The 21,181-nt window shown below is 36.6% G+C and overlaps 1 protein-coding gene across 1 annotated transcript; it reads right to left on the bottom strand.

The window, feature by feature from the left end:
* Positions 1–535: 535 nt before the first annotated feature.
* Positions 536–1,477, bottom strand: LOC118971930 (olfactory receptor 4Q2). The gene has a single exon (XM_037015836.1). The coding sequence runs from the start codon at positions 1,475–1,477 to the stop codon at positions 536–538; it is 942 nt and encodes a 313-aa protein (XP_036871731.1).
* Between the last annotated feature and the right edge of the window lie 19,704 nt (positions 1,478–21,181).

Here is a 21,181-nt window from a genome sequence, read left to right as displayed (position 1 = left end):
TAGTATGGTGATGTGGTGAACCTGACTAATAGATCTCATTAGTTTGTTATTACACTGTCATATAAATCTGATTCACTTTATTACAACTGATACCCCTTTCAATGTTTTGCAAGAGTAAAAAACATACACAATGCTTATCCAATTCATTGCACCTATCTAGTTAGAATAAATTATAATTGAGAAGAAAATAAAACCTACGGCAAGGTAGAGAAGAAAGTTGTGAAAGCTTGGAAAAGTTGTTTTGAACCACTATGTTAGAGCAAACTCATTAAAAAGAATGGGTACAGTAAAATTTGGTCAGAGGAATTGATAGAATGGAAGAACATAAACAGATAGAAAAACAGAAAACAGACTTGCTTCAGAGAAGAAAAGAAAACAGTAATTCATTATGAAAGGAATTTTTCTGAGTTTAATTATACATAGGAGCATTGATTTAATGGAAGAAAACCAACTAATTAGACTACTGTCTCCTAAGTGATTAGTGAAAACATGTTTAACTTCAGATTCTCTGCTCTTAAAAACTCACTTCCCCTTCTTATGTTTCCTGCTTTTTGCATGTAAATCCACTCCTCTTCCATAGCTTATGCATGGCTGACTTCACCTCCTTGTTCCTAAGTGTGTAGATGAGGGGATTCAGCATGGGGGTAATAACATTGTAGAGTACAGACACCATCTTGTCCATAGAAAAAGTAGAAAAGGGGCGAGCATAAATGAAAATGCAAGGTCCAAAAAACAGTGTTACCACCATGAGGTGGGAGCCACAGGTGGAGAGTGCCTTTCGCCTTCCCTCCTTGGAGCGAATTTTGACCAGGATGGTGGTGTAGGAAGACACCAGTACTACAAAGGAGCTGGTAGAGATCAACCCGCTGTTAGATACCATTAGCAATTCAATGACAAATGTGTCTGTACAGGCAAGTTTGATGACAGAGGGAACATCACAAAAGAAGTTGTCCACTTGGTTTGGCCCACAGAAGGGTAGACGGATAGTGAGAATCGTCTGGACAGTAGAGTGTACAAATCCTCCCATCCAGGAGGCAGCTACCAACACACAGCATAATCCTCGACTCATGATAGTGGTATAGTGCAGGGGGCGACAAATTGCAACATAGCGGTCATAGGCCATCACCGTGAGCAGGAACATCTCAGCTGCCCCTACAAAATGCAGGAAGAAGAGCTGTACAATGCATTGGTCATAGGGAATAAGCTTTTTATTATCAAGAAAGTCAGCCAGAAGCTTAGGGGTAGTTATGGTCGAATAGCATAGGTCCAGGAAAGATAGGTTGCCAAGAAGGAAATACATGGGTGATGAATGCAGATAGTTGTCAAAGGTGACTGTGACCATGATGAGGACATTGCCCGCCCAAGTGGACACATAGAAGAACAGAAACAATACAAATAGCCCTGCCTCAATAGAAGGTGTCTGTGAGAAGCCTGCCAGGACAAATTCTCTCACCACTTTTGTTTGATTTTCATCCATTTGACCTGGTTTCACCTAGAACAAAGAAATTAAACAAGGGGCTTAGTAACATTGAAAGTGGATGAGATATTTCACACCAAAGGAAGAATATTTTAATTTCAAAAGATGTATTTTTCTCTAGGATATATCCTGGTTATTAGCTAGAAGAAAGTATTTTCAGCTTTGCAGATAGGAATACATATTTTCCCAGCTCCAGCTTTGAGACAAAGTAGAAATGATTTTTTTGGAGCATGAAGTCAACTGGTCCTGAGCCTTCAGCTTGTAGTTAATGCATCTCTCTCTTCCATCAGTCAGTATTTTCCTTCTCTTCTTTGGCATTCAGTCTCAAGACATCTGTTACATTTCCCTGACATATTAATATTTTTTAAAAATAACAGTCTTTAGGGAAAAAATCCTGAAAGGTAGAATTTAAGATTCTAGTGAATGGGCATCACTATACACGTTTTATTTGGGATAGGAAATCACCCTGTGTAGATGGTTAGGCTGCTGTACTAACCCTGTGTCTTTTTCTGTCAAGATAACTCTTGTGCAGCTCTACCCTGGGCAAATGACTGGAGGAAGGGTCACATTCCACTTTGGGCTTGTTGCTAGCTCAATGACCTTTATGTAAGTTTCCTGAATACCTGCTCAGATTATCACTGTCTTTAATACATTTTTGTCCAGCATATTGTTGCCTAATTATACATTTCTCATCTTAAGTCCCATCTATGGACATGTAGGCACAGATATGCTTTTAGTGATCTGCAAGGAATGATAAAATGGGCATTCACATATTCAGGTAACTCCCTCTTTTTACTATCCTGTTAAACTGGGTAAAAAGAAATTAGCAATCTATGGAGTATGTGTGTGTGTGTTTGTGTGTTTTATTCCTTCATAGGAGTAGTGCCAGGAAGGTGTTACTGCTTGAGATGAAAGGGATGATAGTTCACTAAGGACTGTAGGGGCTCATGATAGCTGCTTTTGACTCAAATTCTATAGTTTACCACATACAGAGCAATATTTTGAGAAATGAGGATAATAATTTAAAGTTTAGATACTAGGGAATTTTCTTTATCTTATAGTTTATGCCTCATCTAAATCTATGAACTGAATATCTTCATTTAGGCAATTCAATAAGAATGAAAGTTTTAAGAAATTTTAAACTAAGTAAAGTTTAGATAAAAAATTACATATTTAAGGCAATTATGTAAGTAAAAGTATTTTATGCTCTCTAAAAATTGAAAATATCAAGAAATATATGATGAGAAGCCCTAAAATTTACATATCGTTTTGCTAAAATGGTTTACAAGAAGATATATTCACCTGAAAAAATGACTACAGGATAAATGGGAGAAAACAAGATACAAAATTATAGTTAAAATACAAAGAAAAAATAGGCCTATGACTATTTTATTTTATATGGAAAATTTGAGTATTTAGAATTCTTTCTGCATGTTCATTATTACTTATTCTCAGTTACTAAATTTCAGTAAAAATTCCCATTAATTATAATCAGTGCAACTTATTTTGAGAGTATTAGTTGTTATCTCAGTATAACATCAAACAACATGAAATTTATTAAAAGCAAGTTTTTAGAGGGATTTATTTTCAAGAAATATTTCACTATTTATTTAATTTTTCAAGTTTTAAGATTTTTTTCTGATTATAAAATAATGAGGGTTTATTTCTGAATTTTCACACATGAAGAACATGAAGAAATAATCCTCCCAACACCAAGAGGCAAAGATTGTTCATTTAAGCTGGTCATATATTCTTAAAACCTTTTTAAAAATGCACTTTTTTGATTTATGTCATAGATATTATATATGCAATATTATATATTACTGAAAACATCACAATGGCCATTAAACACTGATCCTGCAAGTGGGTATAAGTGACAGGAGCACGGAGAAAGGTCTCTCAAATAATGCACTTTAAGGCAAGTCACATACCTCTGTCTGTAAAGTGTAGATTCTTAAGTCCTGCAGTCACAGATGTCTGGCATGCTAATACTACAGAGCCATACTAGACATTAGGGAACCGAGAAGATAAATACATTGGATGGAACCCCCTAGTTACACTGGCCATCATCAAGAAATTTTGATCTTTAGGGATTTAGGGATTCAGGTACTCAACAGTGAAATTTCAAGGGGAATCATTAAAAAATTTTAATCACAACCTTGTGCCAGAAACTGTGGAACAGACAAATATGTGTTTGTTGGGATCATACTCGTATGTTAGGGTGAAAGGTGAAGGAATGTGACTATCTTTCTCTTAACATTATTAATCTATATTGTTGCAGGTAGCTGTAGTTATATCATTTTTTAAAATTGTGATAAATTTACTTAAAAAAGTTTTTGTTTCTTAGAGCATTTTAAGTTCACAGCAAATATGAGAGGAAGGTACAGAGTTCCTATATATCCTCTGCCCCTGCACTTATACAACCTCCCCTATTACCAACATCCCACACCAGAGTGGTATATTTGTTAAGAATCAATGAACCTACATTGTTACATCATTATCAAAGTCCATAGGTTTTGTTCGGGTTCACAGTTAGTGTTGTATAATTTGTGGGTTTGGAAAAACATGTTATGATGTGTATCCACTACTACAATATCACACAGATGGTTTCACAGCCCTAGAAGTCCTCTGTGGTCCACCTATTCGTCCTTCCTTTCTCCCCTAGTTGGTATGTAGTCTTTTCAGATTGGCTTCTTTCCATTAGTAATATACATCTAAGGTTCCTCCATGTTTTTCTATGGCATGACAGCTCTCTCTCTCTCTGTCTCAATTTTTTTTTTAACACTGAATGATATCCCATTGTCTAGATGTATCACTATTCATACATTCACCTACAGAAGTGATACCAGGGTTCTTGTTTATGGAGTCAAAGAATAAACTTGGAATATGCTCAAGGTGGGCAAGCAAGAAAGAGGCTTTTTACTGATAGAGAAAAGCACAGATACAGAACTCCCAGGCGTGTATGCTGGGAGGGGCAAGGCTGCCATTTATGGACTCAGCTCTAGGGGTTTTATGCCTGTTACATACACCAGGGAGAGAAGCTTTTTATTTTCTCTAGGTTCCCATCAGAATGCTGACTATATTTAGCCAATCATAGTAAAGGTCATTTCTGTTTTTAACTAGTATGCCTTGGGAAAGTGCTACAAGACAGAGTTAGTAAAATGGTTCTTTATCAGGGGGTTTGGGGGGACCTTCTTATATATTGTTGCATTGTTTCATCTGCAAGTCTCCAGTTTTTCACATTCCTAAGGTCCTTAGTAAGCATCCTCTTTGTCCTTCCCAGGGCTCTTATCTTACTCTGACTGGTCAGGGGCTGTCCCCTGACTTTTCCCTGTCTTGGAAGGACATCTGGGTTGCTTCCAAGTTTTGAAAGTTATGAAGAAAGCTGTTATAAACATCTGCTTGCAGGTTTTTGTGTGGGCATAAGTTTTGATCTCCTTTGGATCTCCAAGGAGCACAATGGCTGAAGTGTATGGTAACAGTATGCGTAGTTATTGTTAAAAAAAAAAGTACCAAACTGTCTTCAAAAGGGGCTGTACCATTGCATGCCATTCCAATGAATGAGAGTTCTTGCTGCTTCACATCCTTACCAGCATTTTCTGTTGTCAGTATTCTGAACTGTGGCCATTCTAAAATATGTTGTAGTGGTATCTCATTGTTTTGTTATTTCTTTTTTACTGTTGTATGTACCATTGTATTGATATACCACAATTTATCGGTGATAGCTTTAAGGAACATTCTGGTGGTTTTCAGGATTTTTGTGAGTTGTAATTGACATACAATATTATTGGTTTCAGTTGTACAGCATAGTGATTCGATATTTTTTGTATCAAAAACAGATACTTTGATAGATCTAGTTAGCTTCTGTCACTATACAAAGTTGTTACAGAGTGGTTATAGACCCTATGTTGTACATTACATCCCCATGATTTATTTTATAAGTGGAACTTTGTATTTTTTAATCCCCTTCATCTATTTGACCTATTCCATATCCCTCTCCCCTTTAACAGCCACCAGTTTTTTCTCCGTATCTATCAGTCCATTTCTTGTTTTATTTTGTTTTGATTTTTAGATTCTAAACATAAGTGAGATCATATGGTATTTGTCTTCCTGTGACTTATTTCACTTAATATAATACCCTCTAAGTCCATTCATGTGGTTGCAAATGGCAACATTTCCTTTTTTGTGGATGAATAATATTCCATTGATATATGTACCATATCTTCTTTATTTAACTGTCAATAGACACTTAGGTTGCTTCCATATCTTGATTATTGTAAATGATGCTAAAGTAAACATAGACATGCATATATCTTTGCAAATAAGTAATTTCATCTTCTTCAAATAAATACCCAGAAGCAGAATTGCTGGATCATATGGTAGTGCTAGTTTTAATTTTTTGAAGAACCTTCATAATGTTTTCCCTCATGGCTATACCAGTTTACAACCCCACCTAGAGAGCATAGGAGGTTCCCTTTTCTACACATCCTCATCAACACTTCTATTTCTTGTCTTTTTGAGAATAGCAAGTCTGACAGGTTTGAGGCAGTATCTCATTGTTGTTTTGATTTGTATTTTCTGATAATTAGTGATGTTGAGCATCTTTTCATGTGCCTGATGGCCATGAAAATCAAAAATCCCATCTCTAATGACATTGTATTCCACTCAAAAATTTAACTTTTTATGAAGTTAGTAAATGTTAATTTATTCGATTATAACTTCTGGGTTTTGCGTCTTTCATATAAATTCTTATATCATGGTTATAAAAGTATTTTTGCATATTTTATTGTGTTTTGGTATATTTTTCGAAGTTTATGTCATTCACTGATGTAGGGATATGTGTGTAGTAAGACATGGAGTCAGAATTTAATTTTTGAACCCTTAACTAATCTGCCAAATCTTTTTACCTCTATCAGAATCTGAACTCTCCAGAAATGAGTATTATGCCATACTATATACTGTCTACTTTATCAGTTTCTACTACAGTTTTAATTAATTTAATTTTAAGTATAATTTTAGTATATGGTAAACCAAATTTTACCTTATTGTTCTCCTTTTTCAAAATATATGTCTAATCCTGAGATTTCAAACGAGATTTCAAAATAATTTTGTCCAGTTCCGAAACTCTTTAACAATTACTCCCCTGCAATCTGATTGAGATTATGTCTAAATTACATTGACTTTGTATATTGACTAGGGTTGATTTTCCCTTCATGTTAAGGGTTAATTCACGGAGGAGAATGGCATGCCTCTCCTGTTAATCAGGTTTTCTTTTATTCACTTCTGTAAAGATTCATTATTTTCTTCATGGTACTCATACTTACCTTGCAATGTTTATTTCTAGATGATTTTTAATCGGTGTTGCTATTGAAAATGAAATAATTTTCCCAGAATAGTGTACAAATTGAAAAATCTATGAAAAGATTGTATTATCTTCATGTTTTGTAGCAATTTATTGAATCACATTGTGTTTTAGTAGATTCTCTCATTCTTGGTAGATACCATTTCTTTACCCAATGATAAAAATTTATATCTTCCTTTCTAATGTTCCTACCTGTATCTTTGTCTCACTTCAGTGGTGTGGATAGAAACAATGACATGATGGTATCAGTTGAATTTTCCCAAATTATGTTGTCATAAAATTACCTGTCATTTTCAGTAAGTTACAGCAACTTAGATTTTTTTCTTTACTCCTATTAGTTTACCCCTTGGGTAGCAGTAAATATCTTCCTAATTCTTGGATCAGGGCAAAAAAATAACTTTCTTTTTTATTGTGCAGGAAAAGGATCTATGGTGAATTGTGTAGTGGTTCTTTATATGGCTTTCTTTGGAGAGGACATATTTATCTTGTACTTTATTGGGCAAACCAAGTCCCATTCCCTAGGCTAACATATGGGAGGCATAGAAATATCTTCTTATAGGAAAGGTAATGAATCTCTTGGCACAACTCTATATACCACATGGGTATATATTTTTACTTTGATTCTAATTAGAATACTTTTTGTGTTTTATTGTTATGGTATCATTTTGCCAATGATTTCTGATAAAGAGATTTTTTTTACCAAATTAAGAAATTTTCTTCATTTCTGGTTTATTTTAACAAGAATATATGTTCAGTTTTACTTACTATTTCTATATTTTTCAAGATATTCCTATATTTTCTCAATTAATGCATATAATGTTATGTTCATATAAGCTTTCACATATTACATAGTGTTGGGCCACTCTTAAAGGAATAAACCCTACTTGATTCTATTATTTGGAAATGTTTTTTATCATATAACAGGAGTTAATAGTATATTTAGAATCTTTATAACTCTAGTTATCATACCCAAGGACTCAGTAATTTGGGAGTCATGTAAAATATTGTATATACACATAATGCTAATGCTATATTATGAAGTCATTATAATATATTATCAAAGTAGTTAACTGTGTGAGAAATTTTCATAAATGTTTTTGTTATTTTAAGAAATTTTACTCATAGCTAAAGAATGCATCTCACAATGTGGCACTGGTGAGTTTGGGAAGGGGTACCCAAAGTGAAATTCAGATAAAAAATTGGTTTAAAACACATGAAAGAAAATCTTTAATATGTTTAACTACATGGGCCCCTAATTTCTATATTAATCTAAGTTCCATAGACTTTTCTTCAAAGTTGGAACCAAGGCTTACTGCCAGCAAAATAGAGAAAAAGATGGCAGCATGAGTAGTGAGGCAGAAGCCTCTTCCTAAAACACACATAACATGAAAATACAGCAAATACAACTAATCCTGAAAGAATGACCATAAAGAGGACTGCAAAATATGGCTTACATCTGAAGAAAAGAGAAGACCTCATGGAAAAGGATAAAGTAGCAAAGCCAGTATCTGGTGGGACCCAAACCCTCCCCCAACACCTGAATATTTCTCACCAGCGGGCAGAAGAGAAACAGAGCAGGGAGCAAGTAGAATCCCATGACTGTTAAATAGCCACCCCTGGAGATCTATTCTGGGAGTGCGAATCCACACTACATAGTGTGCTGGACATTAGAGGGGTTGGAAAGCAAGAATAGGTGGCATACTTAGCGAGACTGAGATTCCAGCTGCTTGTAGAGAACAGGTACCCACAATCAACTGCTCAGGGACAAAAGAAAGACCAGTGCTTTGAAGAGTTCCCACTAGCAAGAGGGCTGCTAAGTGCACAAGGATTTCACAGAGCTTGCTGTTAAGGAGAAAGGAAACGTAGACAAAATAATCCCAGCACACTCAGCCCAGCAGGTTGGGAAATTTCAGGAGCTTCAGGTGCTCCATCCCCTTGGCTGTCAGTGCAACCCAAGGATCCCACCAGGATATGCAGCCTGCCACTCCTTCCTCCCAGCCAGCACCTGCTGGCAAAACTGCTGCCTTTGCCATCATGCCAGGCCATCCGGAGGGGAGCCCAGCCTATGTAAGCTAGAGGAGTGCATGCAGAGGCTCCTCCCTGCATGCTTAGTCAACTGGCCCTGGCAGCAGAGGCAGGCACTGTGGCTGGGAAGCAGGAAAGAGATCTTTCCTCCCAGTAGGCACCAGCACTGCTCACGTGTGACCCCACCATAGTGCCAGGTGCTGGGCAGCTCCAGAGTAGAGCTTCTGGGCACTAGACTGCCCTGACTACACAAAGTTATTATTCCATAGTATTCATTAGGAATATGAAGTGGCAAAAGAACCTTGTTCAAACCAAAATCCCTCAAACAGCAGAAAAATGGCTCAGTGAAACTGAAATCACCAATTCTTCTAATAAAGATTTCAAAGTAAAAATTATAAACATGCTCATGGAGCTACAGAAAAATATTCAAGATCTCAGAGACAACTTCAGGAAAGAGATAGCAACTTTGAAAAATACAGTACCTTACATGAAACATACAATGGAGGGAATTAAAAGGAGATTAGAAGAAGTAGAGGAGATGGTAAATGAAATAGAAATTATAGAAGAGGAATGCAAAGAGAGAAAAAAGGATCTCTAGGAATGAAAGAATAATAAGACAACTCTGAGACCTATCCAAATGGAACAATATTCACATTATAGGGGTACTGGAAGAAGAAGAGAGAAAAATGGATAGAAAGTCTCTTTGAGGAAATAATTGCTGAAAACTTCCCTAGTCTGGAGAAGGAAATAGTCTCTCAGGCCATGGAAAGTGCACAGATATCCCAACATAAGGGAAACAAAGAAGGCAACACCAAGACATATATATATATATATATAGTGAAAATGGCAAAAATCAAGGACAATGATAGAGTGTTAAAAGCAGTCAGAGAGAAAAAAGATCACATACAAAGGAAAACCCATCAGGCTGACATCAGACTTCTCAGCAGAAACTTTACAGGCCAGAAGGGAGAGGCATGACATATTTAATGCAATGAAACAGAAGGGCCTCCAGCCAAGAATACTCTATCTGGAAAGATTATCATTTAAATTTGAAGCAGGGATTAAACAATTTCTAGATATGTAAAATTTGTGGGAATTTACCTCCCACAAACTGTCTCTGTGCTGTACTTAAAAGGAGCTGCTCAGTGTGGAAGTGCTCATAAGGCTAAATAGCTGTCACCAGACAAAATAAAACTACAATAAAGAAAGTAGACCAAATAATTACTAAGCAAATGAAAAATTAAATCAGTTACCCACAAAGTCAGTCAAGGGATACACAAAGAGCACAGAATATGACACCTAAAATATAAAGAGTGGAGGAGGAAGAAAAAGAAGGGAGAGAAAAAAGAATCTTCAGATTGTGTTTATAGTATGATAATCAAGTTAAGTTAGACTGTTAAATAGTAAAGAAGCTGCCTTGGAACCTTGGTAACCATGAATCCAAAGCCTGCAATGGCAATAAGTACATGTCTGTTGATACTAACCTTAAATATACATGCACTGAATGCACCAATCAAAAGACATAGAGTTACAGAATGGATAAAAAAACAAGACCCATCTATATGCTGCCGACAAGAGACCACTTCAAACCCAAAGACATACACAGACTAAAAGTGAAGGGATGAAGAAAGATATTTCATACAAATAATAGGGATAAAAAAGGAGTAGCAGTACTTATACCAGATAAAATAGATTTCAAAACAAAGAAAGTCACAAGAGACAATGAAGGACATTACATAATGATAAAGGGGTCAGTCCAACAAGAGGATATAACTAGTATAAATATCTATGCACCCAACATATGAGCACCCAAATATGTACAACAAATACTAACAGAATTAAAGGGGGAAATCAAATACAATGTATTCATTTTAGGAGACTTCAACACACCACTCACTCCAAAGGACAGATCCACCAGACAGAAAATAAGTAAGGAGACAGAGTTACTGAACAATGCATTAGAACAGATAGACCCAACAGACATCTACAGAACACTCAACCCAAAAGCAGCAAGATACACATTCTTCTCAAGCACACTTGGAACATTTTCCATAATAGATCATATACTAGGCCACAGAAAGAGCCTCAGTAAATTCAGAATGAATGAAATTGTATTAACCAACTTCTCAGACAATAAAAGTATGAAACTGGAAATAAATTATTCAAATAAAACAAAAACCCAAAAAGACATGGAGGCTTAACAACATGCTCCTAAATAATCAATGGATCACTGACCAAACTAAAAGAGAAATCAAGCAAGATATGGAAACAAATGAAAACAAAAGCTCAATACTCCAGCTTCTGTGGGACTCAGTGAAGTCAGTTCTAATAGGACATATATAGCAATACAGGCATACCTCAAGAAAGAAGAACAATCCCAAATGACCAGTCTAAATTCACAATTAATGAAACTAGAGAAAAAGAACAAATGAGGCCCAAAGGCAGTAGAACAAGGGACATAATAAAGATCAGAGGAGAAATAAATAAGATTGAGAAGAATAAAACAATAAAAAGAATTAATGAGACTAGGAGCAGGTTCTTTGAGAAATTAAGCAAAATACATAAACCTGTAAGGAGAATCAGGAATGACAAAAAGGAAAAATCACTATGGACACTGCAGAAATACAAAGAATTATTAGAAAATACTATACAAAACTATATGCTAACAAGTTGGATAATCTAGAAGAAATGGACAGATTTCTAGAAAAATGCAACCTTCCAAGAATGACCCAGGAAGAAACACAAAATTTGAACAGACCAGTTATCAGCAATGAAATTGAACTGGTAATAAAAAAACTACCTAAAAGTAAAATGCCTGGACCAGATAGCCTCACTGCTGAATTTTACCAAACACTTAGTGAATACCTAATACCCATCCTCCTTAAAGTTTTCCAGAAAGTGGAAGAAGGAATACTTCCAAATTCATTCTATGAGGCCCAGCATCACTCTAATACCAAAACCAGGCAAAGACACCACAAAAATAATTACAGACCAATATCCCTGATAAACAAAGATGCAAAAATACTCAACAAACTATTAGCAAACTGAATTAAAAAATATATCAGAAAGATCATCCATCATGATCAAGAAGGATGTATTCCAGAGATGCAAGGATGGTACAATATTCGAAAATCCATCAACATCACCCACCACATCAACAAAAAGGACAAAAACTACATGATCAACTCAATACATGTTGAAAAAGCATTTGACAAAATTCAACATTCATTCATGATTAAAATTCTCAATAAATGAGTATAGAGGGCAAGTACCTCAACATAATACAGGCTGTATGACAAATCTACAGCCAACATCATACTTAACAGCAAAAAGCTGAAAACTTTTCCTATAAGATCATTAACAAGAAAAGGATGTCCACTATCCCCACTTGTATTCAACATAGTCTGGAAGTCTTTGCCATGGCAATCACACAACACAAAGAAATAAAAGGCATTCAGATTGTAAAGAAGAAGTTAAACTGTCACTGTTTGCAGATGACATGATATTGTACATAAAATTCCCCAAAGAGTCTATCCCCAAACTACTGGAACTAAACTGAATTCAGCAGAGTTGCAGGATACAAAATTAATACACAGAAATCTGTTGCCTTCCTATATACTAATGTTGAGCCAGCAGAAAGAGAAATCAGGGAAACAATTCCATTTACAATTGCACCAAAAAGAATAAATACCTAGGAATAAACCTAACCAATACCTATACCCTGAAAACTATAAGACACTCATGGGAGAAATTAAAGAAGACACCAATATATGGAAATATATCCTGTGCTTTTGGATAGGAAGAATTAATATTGTCAAAATGGCCATCCTGTCTAAAGCAATCTACAGATTTAATGCAATCCCTATCAAAATACCAACAGCATTCTTCAATGAAGTAGAACAAATAGTGTTAAAATTCGTATGGAACCACAAAAGAACCCTAATAGCCAAAGCAATACTGAGAAGAAAGAATAAAGCTGGGGGACTACACTCCCCAATTTCAAGCTCTACTACAAAGCCACAGTAATCAGGACAGTCTACTACTAGAACAAGTTCAGATGAATGGAATAAAATAGCCTGGATATAAACCCACACATATGTGGCCAATTAGTATATGATAAAGGAACCATGGATATACAATGGGGAAATGACAGCCTGTTCAACAACTGCCTTTGGGAAACAACTGCTGTTGGCAAAACTGGACAGCTATATGCAAGAGAATGATACTGGTTTACTGTCTAACTCCATTCACAAAACTAAACTCAAAATGTGGGCTTTTTTTCACAGAAGATTCTTAAATACAATTAAAATTATGTCCATCCCTTTAAGATTTATTTCTGTGCCTTTTTAAATAAGATTTTTTATTCGTAATGTCAGATTTCTCCTTTATCAATTTATATGTTTTTCTACTTACTCTGTTTTAAAGTTTTGCTGTTCACTTTCTAGGCTTTAATTAAATCTGGAAAATATTTTTTTCTATGTCAAAGATGAGGGTTATTTATTATATGGGTAGCTTTTAAAATATTTCTTCTTTTGAAGAAAGACAAGTTTTTCACTCATCAGTTTTTCAAATTGAAAATATTAATGAAAATCCATTCCATTTACATATAAATAATAAAATGTAGTTTCCATTTTCTTATGTCATCATTTAACAGTGGAGAAACAGAATAAGAAATGAAAAAGTAAGTATAGAGTTGTGGAAGGAGAAAAGAAAAAACTGGATTGGATAGAAGGAGAATAGATACTAGGCAGATGTTATATGCTACTGGAGAAGATATAATCACATTTGAATAAATTATTGATGTGGGAAGAATTATAAAAGTGTTTACACACACATGCACACTGAAATCAAGTGAAAGAGAGAAATATATGAACACTAGGCTATTGAGAGACATATCCACAAGCATAGAAATATTAGAATAAATGAAGAAAAACAGGAAATGAGAAAACCCAGAGTCAATGCAAAAGTAACTGAAAATTGAGAGCTTATGTAGGCTAGAATAGTGTAACACTCCACTATTCACTCAATCCAGGGCATCAGTCTGAGTTATCTGTGATTACTTTTGGATTTGGATGAAATGACTTGTTTATAAAAGTTCTTCCTAAGTATGAGTCCACTGCTTTTCAAATTTCAAAGTTCAATTTAAAAATACCTCTTAAATTAAAAAGACATGTAATTCCATTAACTTAAACCCTTTGAATATATGTGAACTCATGATTAAGATATTAGTATGATGGATCAGTATCTTTTTTTATTTCTTTTTTTGGTCTTTATTTCCAAACTGATTTTCCTATTTCATAGATTTTTTTCCAATTGTATTGAAGTGTGACTGACAAATACAAGCTGTGTATATTTAATGAGATGATTTTATATACATTGTAAAATGATTACCACAATCAAACTAATCAACATATCCATTACCTCACTCTTTTCTGTTTCTAATTACCATATCTTAACCTTACCGTTTTTTGTTCCTTTGTTATAAAATGAATAATTTCTGAAGATTTAATATGCACCATGGTGTGGCAGTAGTTAATAATGAAACCAAAGCTTCAACATTCTGTAATAGTGGATGTTGAATTTTAGATTGGCATGTGTTTTTTTCTAAAGAATTTGTTTTTCCAAAGTCAAACTGCTGTTTTCATATGTTAATCCTAAGGATGATAATGTTTAGAGAAATGGCAGCAATACAATATACCAATGGAAAAATACAGACAAGTCAAGCCCTGCACAAAGGTCTTATCCAAACTATAGTTTACTCTGAATGGCTAGTGAAAGGATTTCATTATTCCACAGAAGGCAAGATTTATCAAGAACAGTTGCTCTCCAACTTATTGATTTGAGGACTCCTTCATATTCTTAAAATCCATCAAGAATGCAAAAGAAGGAGGATCACGGGAAGATGGTGGCGTGAGTAGTTCAGAGGGAATCTCCTCCCCAAAACATATATATTTATGAAAATATAATAAATACAACTAGTTCCTAAAAGAGACACTGGTGGATGCAGTACAATATCCAGGATACATCTACATCAGTGAGAACTCAACATCACATGAAGGGGGTAAGATACAAGCTGAAGCCAGGCAGGACCCAAATGCTCCCCCACCCCAAAACCCAGTGGGAAGAAAGGAGTTGGAATGAGGAAGAAGTGAAATCCCAGAACTGCTAAACAACCAGCTCTAGAAATCCACACCCGGAATGCAGACACAAGGTGCATGGGGTGCTGGATATTATAGAAACAGAAAAGCAAAACCTGTGAACAGGTCCCTGCAACCGGCCCCCTGAGACAAAAGAAAAGCGAGTGTTTTCTGCAAGTCTTAAAGAGACAGGGACCCCATAGCTGGACGAAGTTGCCCCAGCACACTCAGCCAGCAGCTGGGAATTCCGGGGAAACTTAGGTGCCCTAAACCCTGGGGAGGCAGTGCAGCTCTGAAGGCCCTCACGGCACTAAGCAGCCTGCCAGTCGTTCCTCCAACTGGCATAGGCCCTGACACACCAGCCCAGTAGCAGGAGAGTGGCAGCCAGTGTTGGGGGCAGAGGCGCCGGAAATGACTGGGAGCAGATCCGTGTACCAACGGTGCCAGAGGGGACCAGGACAGACTTGTGCAAGCCCGCAGCAGTGCGACCGAACAGCCTGGGTGTAGCTCACATGCACCGGTGGCAGTGCAGCCACAGGAGCCTGGTAGAGGGCTGTGCGCACCTGCAGCAGAGTCAGAGGGAGCAGGCGTGCTACCAGCAACCGACCAGAATCCCAGCCCAACGTACAGCCACCTGGGCAAAACCCAAAGGCTGCTGCTGCCACACAGCTGCCCAGCAGGGGTGCTGCTAGCACGGAGGAGTGCACCTGGCATGTCTGCCACTCCCTGTAGGGATCCATGCTGCTCTGATGGAGACCTAGCCCACAGCAGCTTAGGGAACGAACCTGGTGGCTGCTCCAGGAGTGCAGGTAACTGTCACAGGTGACAGAGTAGGGCAAGGCATGCAGCAAGCAGGAAAGGACTTTCTTCTCCCACCCGCAACCTGCCTACAGCCACACTATCACCATGAAAAGGCAAAAAAATTTAGTCCAATCAAGGATAGTTACAACACCTGAGAAAGGATCTGCAGAGGCAGACATAACCAGTCTCCCTAAAAAAGAATTCAAAATAAAAATCATAAACATGCTGACAGAGCTGCAGAGAAATATGAAAGAGCTAAGGGATGAATTACGGATGGATATTACAGACATCCGGAGGGAGATTACAGAAATCCGGAGGGAGATTAGAGAAGTAAAACAAACTCTGGAAGGATGAATAAGCAGAATGGAAAAATTGCAAGAGGCCATTGATGGAATAGAAACCAGAGAACAGGAACATATAGAAGCTGATGCAGAGAGAGATAAAAGGATCTCCAGGAATGAAACAATATTAAGAGAACTGTGTGAGCAATCTGAAAGAAACAATATCCACATTATAGGGGTACCAGAGGAAGAAGAGAGATGAAAAGGGATACAAAGTGTCTTTGAAGAAATAATTGCTGAGAACTTCCCCAAACTGGAGGAGGAAATAGTTGCTCAGACTACAGAGGCACACAGAACTCCCGAGAGGCGGGACCCAAAGAGGACAACACCAAGACACATAACAATTAAAATGGCAAAGATCAAGGACAAGGACAGAGTATTAAAAGCATCCAGAAAGAGAAAAAAGGTCACCTACAAAGGAAAACCCATCAGGCTATCATCAGACTTCTCAACAGAAACCTTACAGGCCAGAAGAGAGTGGCATGATATATTTAATGCAATGAAACAGAAGGGCCTTGAACCAAGGACACTGTATCCAGCACGATTATCATTTAAATATGAAGGAGGGATTAAACAATTCCCAGACAAGCAAAAGTTGAGGGAATTTGCCTCCCACAAACCACCTCTACAGGGTACCTTAGAGGGACTGTTCTAAATGGGAGCACTCCTAAAAAGAGCACAGAACAAAACACATAACATATGAAGAATGGAGGAGGAGGAAAAAGAAGGGAAAGAAATAATCATCAGACTGTGTTTATAACAGCTCAATAAGCGAGTTAAGTCAGACAGTAAGGTAGTAAACAAGCTAACCTTGAACCTTTGGTAACCACGAATCTAAAGCCTGCAATGGCAATAAGTACATATCTTTCAATAATCACCCTAAATGTAAATGAAGTGAATGCACCAATCAAAAGACACAGAGTAATCGAATGGATAAAAAAGCAAGACCCATCTGTATGCTGCTTACAAGAGACTCACCTCAAACCCAAAGACAGGCAAAGATTAAAAGTCAAGGGATGGAGAAAGATATTTCATGCAAACAACAGGGAGAAAAAAGCAGGTGTTGCAATACTAGTATCAGACAAAATAGACTTCAAAATAAAGAAAGTAACAAGAGATAAAGAAGGACATTACGTAATGATAAAGGGCTCGGTCCAACAAGAGGGTATAACCACTATAAACATATATAAACCCAATACAGGAGCACCAATATATGTGAAACAAATACTAATAGAATTAAAGGATGAAATAGAATGCAATGCATTAATTTTTGGAGACTTTAACACACCACTCACTCCAAAGGACAGATCCACCAGACAGAAAATAAGTAAGGACACAGAAGCACTGAACAACACACTAGAAAAGATGGACCTAATGGACATCTATAGAACTCTACATCCAGAAACAACAGGATATATGTTCTTCTCAAGTGCACATGGAACATTCTCCAGAATTGACCACATATTAGGCCACAAAAAGAGCCTCAGTAATTTCAAAAAGATTGAAATCCTACCCAACCAATTTTTCAGACCACAAAGGTATAAAACTAGAAATAAATTGTACAAAGAAAGCAAAAAGGCTCACAAACACTAGGAGGCTTAACAACATGCTCCTAAATAATCAATGGATCAACGACCAAATTAAAATGGAGATTCAGCAATATATGGAAACAAATGACAACAGCAACACAAAGTCCCACCTGTGAGACGCAGCAAAAGCAGTCTTAAGAGGAAAGTATATAGCAATCCAGGCATATTTAAATAAGGAAGAACAATCCCAAATGAATAGTCTAATGTCACAATTATCGAAATTGGAAAAAGAAGAACAAATGAGGCCTAAGGTCAGCAGACGGAGGGACATAATAAAGATCAGAGAAGAAATAAATAAAATTGAGAAGAATAACACAATAGAGAAAATCAATGAAACCAAGAGCTGGTTCTTCTAGAAAATAAACAAAATAGATAAGCCTCTTGCCAGACTTATTAAGAAAAAATAGAGTCACATCAATAGAATCAGAAAAGAGAAAGGAAAAATCATGACGGACCCCACAGAAATACAAAGAATTATTAGAGAATACTATGAAAACTTATATGCTAACAAGCTGGAAAACCTAGAAGAAATGGACAACTTCCTAGAAAAATACAACCTTCCAAGACTGATCCAGAAAGAAAGAAAATATAAACAGACCTATTACCAGCGACAAAATTGAAGCAGTAATAAAGAAACTACCCAAGAACAAAACCCCCAGGCTAGATGGATTTACCTCAGAATTTAGTCAGACATACAGAGAAGACATAGCACCCATTCTCTTTAAAGTTTTCCAAAAAATAGAAGAGGAGGGAATACTCCCAAACTCATTCTATGAAGCCACATCACCCTAATACCGAAATCAGGCAATGACCCCACCAAAAAATAAAACTACAGACCAATATCCCTGATGAACGTAGATGCAAAAATACTCAACAAAATATTAGCACGCCGAATTTAAAACTTCATCAAGAGGATCATACACCATGACCAAGTGGGATTCATCCCAGGGATGCAAGGATGGTACAACATTCAAAATCCATCAACATCATCCACCACATCAACAAAAAGGACAAAAACCACATGATCATCTCCTTAGATGCTGAAAAAGCATTCGACAAAATTCAACATACATTCATGATAAAAACTCTCAACAAAATGGGCATAGAGGGCAAGTACATCTACATAATAAAGGCTGTATATGATAAACCCACAGTGAACATCATACTGAACTGAGAAAATCTGAATGCTTTTTCTCTGAGATTGGGAACAAGACCGGGATGCCCACTCTCCCCACTGTTATTCAACATAGTACTGGAGGTCCTAGCCACAGCAATTAGGCAAAACAAAGAAATACAAGGAATCCAGATTGGTAAAGAAGAAGCCAAACGGTCACTATTTGCAGATGTCATGATACTGTACATAAAAAAACCCTAGAGACTCCACTCCAAAACTATTAGAACTGATATCGGAATACAGCAAAGTTATTTTATTTAACTAGAATAGACACAAAATTATTCTGTGCAGGACACAAAATTAACACAGAGAAATCTGTGGCTTTCCTATACACTTACAATGAACCAACACAAAGAGAAATCAGGAAAACAACTCCATTCACAATTGCATCAAAAAGAATAAAATACTCAGGAATAAACCTACCCAAAGAAGTGAAAGACCTATACCCTGTAAACTATAAGCACTCTTCAGAGAAATTAAAGAGGACAATAACAAATGGAAACTCATCTCATGCTCTTGGCTAGTAAGAATTAATACAGTCAAAACGGCTACCCTGCCCAAAGCAATATACAGATTTGATGTAATCCCTATCAAATTACCAACAACATTCTTCAATGAACAGGAACAAATAGTTCAAAAATTCATATGGAAACACTAAAGACACTGAATAGCCAAAGGAATCCTGAGAAAGACGAATAAATTGGGAGAGGATCTCACTCCAAAACTTCAAGCTCTATTGCAAAGCCATGGTAATCAAGACAATTTGGTACTGGCACAAGAACAGAGTCACAGACCAGTGGAACAGATTAGAGACTCCAGACATTAACCCAAACATATATGGTCAATTAATATATGATAAAGGAGCCATGGACATACAATGTGGAAATAACAGTCTCTTCAACAGATGGTGCTGGCAAAACTGGACAGCTACATCTAAGAGAATGAAACTGGATCACTGTATAACCCCATACACAAAAGTAAATTTGAAATGGATCAAAGACCTGAATGTAAGTCATGAAACCATAAAACTCTTAGAAAAAAACATAGGCATAAAACTCTTGGACATAAACATTAGCGGCTTCTCCATGAACTTATCACCCAAGCAAGGAAAACAAAAGCAAAAATGAACAAGTAGGACTATATCAAGCTGAAAAGCTTCTTCTGTACAGCAAAGGACACCACCAGTAGAACAAAAAGGTACCCTACAGTATGGGAGAATATATTCGTAAATGACAGATCTGATAAAGGGTTGACATCAAAAATATATAAAGAGTTCACCCACCTAAACAAACAAAGAGCAAATAATCCAGTTTAAAAAATGGGCAGAGGAGCTGAACAGACAGTTCTCAAAGAAGAAATTCAGATGGCCAACAGACACATGAAAAGATGCTCCCATCCAAAAGACAAACAACAACAAATTTGGCAAGGTTGTGGAGAAAGGGGAACCCTCCTACACTGCTGGTGGGAATGTAAATTAGTTCAACCCCTTTGGAAAGCAGTATGGAGGTTCCTCAAAATGCCATTTGTCCCAGGAATTACACTTCTTGGAATTTACCCTAAGAATGTAGCACTCCAGTTTGAAAAAGACAGAGGCATCCCTATGTTTATCACAGCACTATTTACAATAGCCAAGAAATTTAAGCAACCTAAGAGTCCATCAGTAGATGAATGGATAAAAAAGATGTACATATACACAATGGAATATTATTCAGACATAAGAAGAAAACAATCCTACAATTTACAACAACATGGATGGAGCTAGACGGTATTATGGTCAGTGAAATCAGTCAAGCGGAGAAAGACAAATACCAAATGATTTCACTCATCTGTGGAGTATAAGAACAAAGGAAAAACTGAAGGAACAAAAGAGCAGCAGAATCAGAGAACTCAAGAATGGACTAACAGTTACCAAAGGGAAAGAGACTGGGGAAAATGGGAGGGTAAGGAGGGATATGCGTGGGGAAGAAGTAAGGGGGTATTATGATTAGCATGTATAATATGGGGGGTGGGGAAAAGGGGAGGGCTGTGCAACACAGAGAAGACAAGTAGTGATTCTACATGTTACTATGCTGATGGACAGTGACTGTAATGGGGTTTGTGGGGGAGACTTGGGGTAGTGGAGAGCCTAGGAAACATAATGTTCTTCATATAATTGTAGATTAATAACAAAATTTTAGAAAAAGTAAGAAAAAAATACCCTTAAAGACAAAAAAAATCTATGAACCCAACACAGGAGCACCTACATATTTAAAACAAATACTAACAGAATTAAACA

This window comes from Manis javanica, chromosome 8 (genome assembly GCF_040802235.1).
Source record: "Manis javanica isolate MJ-LG chromosome 8, MJ_LKY, whole genome shotgun sequence".
Classification (NCBI taxonomy): Eukaryota; Metazoa; Chordata; class Mammalia; order Pholidota; family Manidae; genus Manis; species Manis javanica.
The sequence above is the reverse complement of the archived record's forward strand: the minus strand, read 5'-3'. Positions and strand labels throughout refer to the sequence as shown.

Bases quoted from the DNA above. Each gene is read 5' to 3' on its own strand.
- LOC118971930 (XM_037015836.1), bottom strand. From the start codon at position 1,477: ATGGATGAAAATCAAACAAAAGTGGTGAGAGAATTTGTCCTGGCAGGC.